The following is an 11,079-nucleotide window of genomic DNA, read 5'->3' as shown; positions in this document are numbered from 1 at the left end:
GTTAAGTCTGAATTAATCGGGAGATGTACACTTTTTACATGCTAGTTGAAATAGACCACTTTTAGTTAGGTCCCTGGACATATTTCAAATAATTAAAGTAGAAAATGTTCATGTATTTCCTTAAAACCCTGAATACGCCACACAGGTGTTCCAAGTGAAGAGTTTAAACTACATTTCACTGATTATGTTTCCTAGGAAGTGTTTTGCGACCCCTGATCTAAAATGGACACGGTCCAATCAGGCACTTCCTCTCTCTTTTCTTGTTCTCTTTTCAGATTTTGTGTTTTGTTTTTAATTCCTCGACATTTCGTGTCACTGTGTACGTTGTGGTGGTGCCGACCGATAAACAATGAGTGGCAGTTAAACATGTCAATAATAAAATGCATCTCTTTTTATTTCGAGTTTTGTTTGTAATAAAATCAAATTAAATTGAACAAAATGATGTGATTCGTGGATGGATGCTTGACTAGCAACACAGGAAAACACACGGGCACATCGGGCTGCTGAATCGCCTCCTCTAGCCCTCACATGAAGTCATCCCAGTCTGTCTGCACTGTGTTGTACTGACTCCAGACCTTGAGCTACAGAAGTATGAATCACAGGTGGTGACGACTCAATACACAGTAGTATGTGAGTCATGACTAAAGAACCAGAATAGTGCAGCGTTCCACACATTCTATTAGCAATACAGTGATGTCATTGGGGGACGCTGGAGAATAACGGAGGAGTAAGAAGATAAGAAGATTGTCTATTTGTTGTTTGTCATATTGTATCATAGAGCAGTAGCAGTCCCTGGCCAGAGTTGAACGCGAACACAAGGAGATATTAAAAGGGTTTAAAAAGGTTTACCATTTTATGGGAAGTGAGTTTAGAACAACAACCAGCACTGCACACATCATTTCGCAGACACGTACACACACTATATCCCCTTGCTGGTTCTTCAACCTTGACCTACTTTTTTAAACTTCTCACAGACAGGCCTCTTTGTGCCAAATAATGCTTTGGCAATAAACTTTGACATTTAAAAATATAGGAATTAGGGGAGTGAAGTGTTAGGAATTTGATTCCTCAAAAGCGTTTAGCTATTTGGTTCTGGTTGGATTCAGGAAGTGTGTGTGTGTGTGTGTGTGTGTGTGTGTGTGTGTGTGTGTGTGTGTGTGTGTGTGTGTGTGTGTGTGTGTGTGTGTGTGTGTGTGTGTGTGTGTGTGTGTGTGTGTGTGTGTGTGTGTGTGTGTGTTGGGTTCTGAAAGGGAAATGTTAGATGCAAAACGGGCTAAATGTGAGGTGCAAAAGGGAAGCGGAGAAGGATTAGGAAATCAAACAGGAAATATGTTTACAACACAATAACACACTTTCCACTTGTGATCTAATGATGACAAACTACAGCTCTTTTGAGCTGGAAACCAGAATTATTTGACTTTTGGGAAGTCAGTTTAGAACAACAACCAGCATTGCACACATAATTTCGCAAACACGTGCACACACAATATCCCCTCACTGGTTCTTCAACCTTGACCTACGGGTTTGACTCACAAATAGACCTCTTTTTACAAATGAGGTACTTTCCATCTAATGATGAGAAATTAGGACTGTTTTGAACTGAAAACTAGAATTATGTGACTTTTGCATTGTGGTGTATTTGTCTGTGTGTGTGTGTGTGTGTATGTGTGTAAATTGCTGAGGAGAAGCCAATGTGGTCACCCACACACTACTTATAAACCAGAGTAGGAGTGTTAAAACATTAAACCAAACCACCTGCTAGAAATACTCTGTTTGTACTGTCTGTGTTGAATACATATAGCTGCAAATGGCACCTAAGAGAGCTTGGAATGAGTACAAGTATTGTGATTAAGATATACAAAATCATTTATATTTCCACCATGATATACTGCATCTCGACAGGCTGAGCCTTATATACACAACTACGCCGGGATTCAATCCAACGCGTCTCATAGCACAGCTCACTGTAATGGACTTTTGAAGGTCATTTTCTCTTGGGCCAACATGCGCAGCGATTACTGGGGATGCGATCTTTGTGAATTTGGGGGAAAATGCCTTTAAAAGACTCATTGTCGGCTGTTTAGAGTGTTGCTCTGTAACGCGTCTCGGAATGAATCCCGGCCCTAGTTCTTCGATGTGCAGTCTGAAACTGACAATCATGTAACATATTGAAATGTGATTCGACAGAACATACTGAACATTTGTATCTAAAATGATATATGATAGGCCTATAATGTTAAGAGACTCAGTTTAAAAGATTGAGATGGGTAGTCATAAAGAGTCTCTAGACTGAGAGACGTTGGTAAGATCATAGGCTAGTTTTTGTTATTGTTGTATACGTTCCTGTGTGTGAAAGACATGTACAACTCAACTGCTGAGATAACAAGGATTACAATGGATGAGAGACTCATAGTTCAACGTATCCATCCAGCTCATTACTCAGAATCCTTCTCATTCAGTAGTCCACCAGCTTAGCGCCTCAGAGAGGTGCATCATGGGTCAGTTTCCTGCTATGCGCAGGCGAAGTCATGGTGAACTAAGACTCAGGAGGATGAGCTTCACTCCAGAAGAGCAGCATCAACTGATCCAGACAACGTTCCATGGGTTTTCCTTAAAAAAGCAGGGTTAGAATCGCTAGGAGGGTCTAGAAGTGCATAAGTATCCCTTTTATAATCTTCCTTACAGCTTCTGTCTTTGAAGAAGTATCATACAGAGCAGAGGAGGCTGGTGGGGGTGGGGGGCTATAGGAGGACAGGCACATTGTAATGGCTGCAAGGAAATAAATGGAGCGGTATCAAACATATGGAAACCACGTTCGACTCGGTTCCATTTATTCCATTCCAGCCATTACAATGAGCCAGTCCTCATATAGCTCCTCCCACCAGCCTCCTCTGATACAAAGTGTCTGTAGCGAACATGATCCATAGTTATTCCAATGCCCCTGATCATTGGTCCAGATTTCACAATAAAACAAATGAGGGATGTCACGTTGGTGTGTCTCATTAATACAGGTCGGAGTAGGACAAACCGCTTCCTTCAACCATTTTTCCACCCCCTCCATCCTTCCAATATTTCCATCCTCCCCGTCAACTCAGTTGACCTTGAAGAGGCTTAAGTAGTGCTTCCCCGTGGTGTGGAGGCTGAAGCCGGCGCCTGTGATGGCCTGTAGCTCTGCCCCCTTCTCTAGCCGCAGCAGGCCAGACACCTGGCAGGGTTTGAGAAAGTGGAACTGGTGGGATCCGGATGCAGGTGTAGTGCCATAGCCCTCCATGCACTGCAGCTTCTGCAGCGGCTGGCCGCTCTTCACCACCGCCACTTCCAACTTCACCAGCTGAGACTGATTCTCATTGAACAACACCTGTGGGAGGGATGGAGGGAGAGAGAGAGGTGGAGAATAAGAAGAAGAAGTAGAAAAAAAGAGCAGACCAATCAGGGTTTGATTGAGCCTGTGTTGTTTGACAGGTGGTACAGGACTACAACTCTCAGAGGCTCACCTGACAGTAGAGGAAGTAGACTCCAGCTCTCTCCACTGTGAAGGTGCCTCTGTCTGTGTTGTACTTCACAGCTTTGCTCATATTCAACTGCTCCGAGTCCGTCCATCCTTTTATCAAGCCATCAGCTCCCACTGAAACACACATGTTGTGGGGGAGGAACAATTGCACCCATTGACATAAATATAGCAGTATATTATTTTCTCTTTATTTATACTGTAGGTATGTGTGTGTAGGGTCAATTTTGTACAGTTTGTATCATTGTCATGGGGGCAGTGATCTTACGAATCCAATTCCAGAAACCCAGAAGACCCTTTTCTATAATAATTGTCATCCTCAAAAGGTTTTGCAGCTGCACCATCGAGAGCATCCTGATGGGTTGCATCACTGCCTGGTATGGCAACTGCTCGGCCTCTGACCGCAAGGCACTACAGAGGGTAGTGTGTACGGCCCAGTACATCACCGGGGCCAAGCCTCCTGCCATCCAGCACCTCTATACCAGGACGGTGTCAGAGGAAGGGCCTACAAATTGTTAAATACTCCAGCCACCCTTGTCAGACTGTTCTCTCTGCTACCGCAAGGCAAGCGGTACTGGAGCGCCAAGTCTAGATCCAAGAGGCTTCTAAACAGCTTCTAACCCCAAGTCATAAGACTCCTGAAGATCTAATCAAATGGCTACCCAGACTATTTGCATTGCCCCCCCCTCTATGCTGCTGCTACTCTCTGTTATTATCTATGCATAGTCACTTTAATAACTCTACCTACATGTACATATTACCTCAATTACCTCGACACCGGTGCCCCCACACATTGACTCTGTACAGGTACCCCCTATTGTTATATATATATATAGCCCAGCTATTGTTATTTACTGCTGATCTTTAATTATTTGTTATTCTTGTCTGTTACAAAAAAAGCTATTTTCTTAAAACTGCATTGCTAGTTAAGGGCTTGTAAGTAAGCATTTCACTGTAAGGTATTTGGTGCATGTGACAAATAAAATGTGATTTGATTTGGTCTACGTTCATAAAGCTTACCTTTCTGAACAGACTCTTTGGTTACTAGCGGAAAGAAAGAGAGGGAAAAGAGTAATTAAGATTTTATAACTGTAATCGTATTTGGTGTCCAATCAAAACCACTTCAACAGATGCTACATTATAACACTGTGGGTGCGTTTGAAATGGCACCCTGAACCTTATATAGTGCACTAAGTTTGACCAGGGCCCATAGGGAATAGGGTGCTATTTCGGATGCAACCTTTGATGAGGATCTGCCAAGTCACTTACTCTCAAACTGAGAAGCCACTTTCTTTCCATTTCCACTCTTCCCTTTCCCAGTTCCCCCTTGCAGAGGGAAGGAAGAAAGAATATGAGTTAATACGACAGAAGAAAACAATTCAGAGGGATGTTGTTGGTTTTTTTGTTCCAAGTAGAGGAGATTATATCATTGTTCACATCTGTGGTGTGTGTCGTGGCGACCATAATGTATTAATTTGCAGTTGTTTATCCACCACCTGAATACCCAACCGGCTCTAACAGATGGAGAAGGATTTCATTTCTCCTCTCCTGCTCTGTTCTGATATCTGTCATTTTTACTTGTTCTCAGTTAAGTGTAGTCTACTTTCCTCTCTGTCTGTTCTCACTACTTTCTGTGCCAGCTGGAGTAGAGCAAGACAGAAGCATAGAATACAGTACGAGAGAACAGGGTAAGAGGGAGGAGAGGGCAAGAGATAGATGGAGGGAGAGAGAAAGAGCTCAATGGAGGGAAAGAAAGAGGCACACAGAAGGGGACGATAGAAAGAGAAGCACACAGAAGGAGAGAGAACGCAAGAGAGAGAGACAGAAGACAGCTGAGGGAGAGAGAGAGAGAGGGAAGGGGGATGGAGAGAGAGGGTGAAAGATGGAGCAAAAGAGAGAAATAGAGAGAGGTCTTTGGCTGTTCTATGACCCAAATTAACTGTAACGGCCCTGTCAGGAAAAACAGGCAAGAGCAACAGCCATGGCCACCGTTCAAATAAATACAATATATACAAATCTATCTTGAAAACGGGGGGATAGGTGGATAAGAGGGGGGAGAGAGGGGAAAAGAGGAAGAGTGAGGGGTAAGACAGGCCTTTTTGTTCTCCAGAGGTTTGTTTTAGCTCCAGTATCAGGCCTGCAGGGAGTGATTCCAGGCCTTAAGCCCATTTCAACTACATTAGACGATACGCAACGTCACGGTCTTATAGAGTTTTAGATCTAATTTGGTTTGATCCTAACTGCCTAGTTTTAGGATGTCTCATGTCATCGGCTGGAGTTTCCAAGATTCAACATGTCAAATCTTTAGCTAAAGTCTTGAGAATGGAAGGATCCATTTAGCCAATCAGAGAGCAGTGCGCTAATGTCCTGTGTTCAGCAAAGCAGCTAGCTAGCTAACCAAGCAGAGAGCTAGCTAGCTCTTTTGCTGCACATAGCTAGCCTAGCTTGCTGATATTTATATGACAAGCAACAAAGTGTACCATGTTTTTGGTGCATGTATCTCATGACACTTGTTTGCTACAATACCTTAGTACAAAAAGTCTCCAATTTGTTTCATAGTTTTATCAAGTCATTGTAAAAAGGCACAGTTACTGTGGAAATGGCCTCAACTGCATGTATTGTCTTCTTGATCTGAATGACCTGTATTTTAATCAGCTGTGGTACAACACAAAATTCTAAAACTTGCTATATTTATCTTGTCTAGTCTCATGTCGGCTGTTGTATCTGAACTGGACTTTACACACACCCACATACACTCACTCGTTCACCCAACACAAATACACAGAAAGTATTCACTATAGGATCAGTTATGTTAGGGGAAAAAACAGCAAACATTGAACACTGGGGGGCTTGGGAATTTAAGCCATTTATCATTTGGCCCATTTAGGGATGATATTTGATATATCATGCTTCTGAACTAAACATACAGTACCAGTCAAAGGTTTGGAGCAGCATTTAACTACATCTACTCATTCAAGTTTTTTTAATACATTTAAAAAAAAATGTATTATCCCCTTTTCATTGTATCCAATTAGTAGTTCCAGTCTTGTCTCGTTGCTGCAACTCCCATACGGACTCGGGAGAGGCGAAGGTCGAGAGCTGTAACGTCTTCCAAAGCACAACCCAACCAAGCCAGACGACGCTGGGCCAGTTGTGCGCCGGGTCTCCCGGTCGCGACCAGCTGCGACAGAGCCTGGACTCGAACCAAGATCTCCAGTGGCACTGCGATGCAATGCCTTAGACCACTGCGCCACTCAGAAGGCCACAAAAATAGTAAGAATAAAGAAAAACCCTTGAATGAGTAGGTGTGTCCACACTTTTGACTGGTACTGTACATCAACTCTTAAAGTGTCACTCCAGTCTCCTGTTCACCGAATTCAACACCTGATTTACTTAAGAAAAGGCACATCTCAATAGGTGGTCCAGGTAAGTCATGACATAGCACAAGTGGGGGGGGGGGATTTCCTCTTTTGTTGTCTATTGCTCCTCTATTGTTCCTCAAGCAAGGGGGAGGCCAATGACATCACAACTTCCCATCAGACCAACTCCTTGAATTTTCAGTTTTGTCTAAAAAACTGTATTTTGCTCAAAACATCTTTCTTTTTTTACCCTTTAGTGTGTGTACTTTACTGCATTTACTATATTATTCTGTATTTATATTCAACAGGAAAAGTTCCTAAATCACTGGAGGATGTCTTTAAGTCTTGAGTAGCACTCCTAACAAATTGACCCAAGATTACTATTGGCCATCTTCAGCATTATTTCATGACACACACTATTTAGACATGACATGTGCACTACCTAGCCTATATATGACTGCTTAATCATAAAAAAATCGGCAAATAATAGCTGTTGTCAGTGTCGTCAAGAGCAAAATCATTTCAAGTCCCGGAAGCGTGCAACATTGTCTCCCTCCTCTTGCCAGATGGTTTCTCCAGGTTCTCGTCAGTCCAGAGCAGACCTGTAATTTCTGCATCAGTCATCCAGCTGCCTACTGTTTCCTGTGTCGACTTTTAGCAGCGGGCAGCAAGTGACCACAGGGCCTAACCAAGGTGCCATGCAGAGCCAAGATTCCCCTGGTCTGGTCGCTGTAGTTAAATGCTGCTCCAGCTCCGCAAAAACACAGAGCAGAGCACCATCGATGAGATCTATCTCATCTGTTTGGTTATTGTTGATTATGTATTGCATGTATGATGATGGAGATGCAGAGAAAGAGGCATTGTCTGTAGTAGAGTGTACTTGAGGTGTAGTGCTATTTTGATCCTTTTTTTGCTTCCATGCACAAATAGTCTCTCTCACACACACACACACACACACACACACACACACACACACACACACACACACACACACACACACACACACACACACACACACACACACACACACACACACACACACACACACACACACACACACACACACACACATCAGCATGCAGGCACGCCAGCACACAGACACACACACACACACACATCAGCATGCAGGCACGCCAGCACAGGCACACACACACACACACACACACACACACACACACACACACACACACACACACACACACAGGCATGTACCATCTCTTTTCACCCTTTGCCCCACCAGCAACTCTCTCTTCTCCATGATGAGTTGGACAATGGCCTTACGCTGAGTGTTCACCTGTTGCACAGAGAGAGCGAGAGAGAGAGAGAGAGAGAGAGAGAGAGAGAGAGAGAGAGAGAGAGAGAGAGAGAGAGAAATAAAGAGAAAGACAGGCAGAGAGCAAGAAATCAAGAAAGTGAAAGAAAGAGAGAGAGAATGGAACCGTCAGAGAGACCATTGAGTCTTCAAATTGGCTCCCGCTGCAAATTTACACAGACAAAAGATATCAGCAAAACCACATAAACAAATCGTCTTCCAGTATCTGGCAGTATCACCCTGTAACTCCGAGGCTTAGAATAGGTCAACCACTTCCGCCTAAACCGGTTGTGACAACTAATGGTGTTTTTAGTGCCCGCATTCCTCACATTTCTTAACTCCCTTTCTTAACTTCCCTGCTGAGACTGAGAAGCAGGAAGGGGAAAAACCGCTGTGCTAAAATTTGTCAAGCTAGCAAAGTGAACTCGTACTTTATGAAGTACTGGGGCCTGCCGTATATATGCCAAAGAGGAGGAAGTAGGTTTCAATATACCGCTAGTGTGTCGGTGCGTGCAGCCTATGGGGTGGTTTAGATGTACTCAGGTTAAATCCCAGGCCAGCTCATTGAGTGCTTGCAAAAAGTATCAACAGATGGCAGAGTCAGGTCACTGGTAGCCTACTGTCAGACACACCATGAGTGATATTGAGTGCATGTGTATTAAGTGCACAAGTAGACTATTTGAGGATGCACATGCATAATGTATTATTAATAAAGACGAGTTTTGAATGAATGAAAAGATCAGTCACTTGTGTTAAAAGTCCAGTGTTGGGTAAATTGTTACAATGTAATACAGTGTGCATTACAATGATGTATAGAAATAATTGTACTATGCATTTGAAAGCAATACTTTCACCTGCAGAATTCTACCACCTGTGGTAGCCTAGGCTACCTGCAATTAGTAGGCTTTACATGTTGCAAATCGCTTAACCACAGTAAGGTCTACTCTGTTTTACGCAATTCAATGCCTCAGTTCAGTGCAAAGTCAGTTGGCTATAATGCGCGCTCGAGCCAAGAAGTCAAGGGATTCCAGTAAATTGGGCTAAAATTGGAACACAACTGGCAGTAGAACGATTAAACTTGGCAGAGAAACTATAAGCAATAACTCCACGGCTTGAGCACACTTATTTGTAAGCAATAAAACTGCCTCTAGAGCAGTCCCCAGAATGCGCAGGTCACCAGCAGAGAAGTGGCCCGGTATTTGTGTACAACTTAACGCCACAAAGCTTGGGCGTAGAGGAGGGGGCAATTAAAATATGGCTTTGCATTTTCCATAGCAGAGACAAAGAAGTTGTTCAACAGTCACTTCAACTGCTTCAAATTGTTAGTATAGAAATAATAACTTGGAGTAGGCCTACAGAGTGAGAGCGTGCGTAATTTACAATGGCAAGACCAAGACGAATTGATGCAACCATGCTACGTTAGCGTTGCTACAAAATCCGAATGAGTAATATACATGTATTATACACACCCGTGACAATATATCCTCCAAACACCGGCTTCTCGGGCATTATCACTTAAATAACCGATGATAGTGTGGAAAGCATGGAATGCAAATTTAATACGTAAAATTGCAATATAAATATATAAATATAAATATATATATATATATATATATATATATATATATATATATATATATATATAATAATAATAATAATAATAATGACATAGCATGGCTACTTACTTGCTCCAATCGGTCTTGCAGAGTTTTAACGGACTGGGACAGGTCCAGCGTCTGTCTCCAGGTCCACGCCGTAAATAGTGCGCTACAGGCGGCGAGCGACAGAGCCACCATGGCCATGAATACCCAGACGAAGCGAAGTTTGCGCACTGTTCTCCTCTGTAGAATTCGATGCATGGTCGTTCCACATTCCCCGGCTATCATTGCAGACTATTCGAAGTGTTCATGTTAACTTCATTCCAGCGACACATGTTTCCCTTCTTGGTGAAATCAAATCCAAATGCTCACATTTTCGACAAGGCGCGCAAGTGTTATTGCCCGCAGTAACAAATGATATCTCAACAGCCCTATTGATAAAAGTTAAAGTCATGTGAAAGATTAAACAATTACATGGGTTTCAAATCAATAGCCATTCATGTTGCTTTAATCAATGCATTTAATCAGACGAAATATCGTGGACTGTCTGGCTTGCAGGTCGTATTCAAATGCGCAATGTTGAGCAATATGCAGCCAGGGTGCAACGAAATATGTATTTTACATCCACTACGATTGCATCCTTCTACCACTTGATTCGTTGAGTCAACTTCCTTGTCTTCCCTTTGCCTTTGCAGTCTTCCTGGGGGTCATTTCTGACCTAGACCACGTATGATCTAGCACACTTTCGCATGAGCTTTTCTTCTCCGGGAAAGAGTTTTCAGTGCAGTGCACCCGTCGTGTACCAGACGCTCGCACGAATGCAAAGCATCAGCCCACAACTTGGATGCACTCTCAAAAGCCACTAAGTAACTATTAACGCATTAGTCACGCTATATTTGCTTCATTGCACAAATCAAAATACCGAGCTGAATCAACTTGTTGCAGGGAGGGGAGAACTGTAGGCTATTAGAATATACCGATCGACTGAACTAATCCAAGTGTCCACAAGGTGGCTCTGTTGTATAGGGCAAGGTGCTACCCGCAGGCTCTGCGTGACCTGGGGTGTAGTCATTAGTCCAAACCGTTGCAAACAGTTGCGTGTTTGTAACGAAAACAAGAGTTTCTATTGGACTAATTCAGGTAGGTCCCTCCCAGTTTCGTTCCGTTTGATTATGTTTCGTTTCTAATGGTTATACCCCTGGATCGCACTCTTACAGCCTTCAATGAGTGTTTGTGTGTATCATGACCCAAAATAGATTGTCTATCAATGGGACTATATATTTAGGTGTAGAGTGGAAGTAC

At 43.0% G+C, this 11,079-nt stretch overlaps 1 protein-coding gene across 1 annotated transcript; it reads right to left on the bottom strand.

Annotated features, from left to right (window-relative positions):
• Positions 1–371: 371 nt before the first annotated feature.
• On the bottom strand, positions 372–10,714 carry LOC112259946 (tumor necrosis factor ligand superfamily member 12-like). Its single transcript, XM_042328329.1, has 6 exons — positions 9,865–10,714; positions 8,080–8,161; positions 4,778–4,834; positions 4,529–4,552; positions 3,495–3,625; positions 372–3,358 (listed from the first exon to the last, which is right to left on the bottom strand). The coding sequence occupies exons 1-6, from the start codon at positions 10,063–10,065 to the stop codon at positions 3,092–3,094; spliced, it is 762 nt and encodes a 253-aa protein (XP_042184263.1). The 5' UTR covers positions 10,066–10,714; the 3' UTR covers positions 372–3,091.
• Positions 10,715–11,079: the final 365 nt, after the last annotated feature.

The sequence above is a fragment of the Oncorhynchus tshawytscha genome, linkage group LG10, assembly GCF_018296145.1.
Source record: "Oncorhynchus tshawytscha isolate Ot180627B linkage group LG10, Otsh_v2.0, whole genome shotgun sequence".
Classification (NCBI taxonomy): Eukaryota; Metazoa; Chordata; class Actinopteri; order Salmoniformes; family Salmonidae; genus Oncorhynchus; species Oncorhynchus tshawytscha.
The sequence above is the reverse complement of the archived record's forward strand: the minus strand, read 5'-3'. Positions and strand labels throughout refer to the sequence as shown.

What these genes read in the sequence shown, in the direction of transcription:
- LOC112259946 (XM_042328329.1), bottom strand. Translation starts at nt 10,065, where the DNA reads ATGATAGCCGGGGAATGTGGAACGACCATGCATCGAATTCTACAGAGG. An exon ending in CAAAGAGTCTGTTCAGAAAG is followed by an intron (nt 3,626 to 4,528) that starts GTAAGCTTTATG and finishes TGTGTGTTTCAG; the next exon opens with TGGGAGCTGATGGCTTGATA. An exon ending in TCTACTTCCTCTACTGTCAG is followed by an intron (nt 3,359 to 3,494) that starts GTGAGCCTCTGA and finishes TCCCTCCCACAG; the next exon opens with GTGTTGTTCAATGAGAATCA.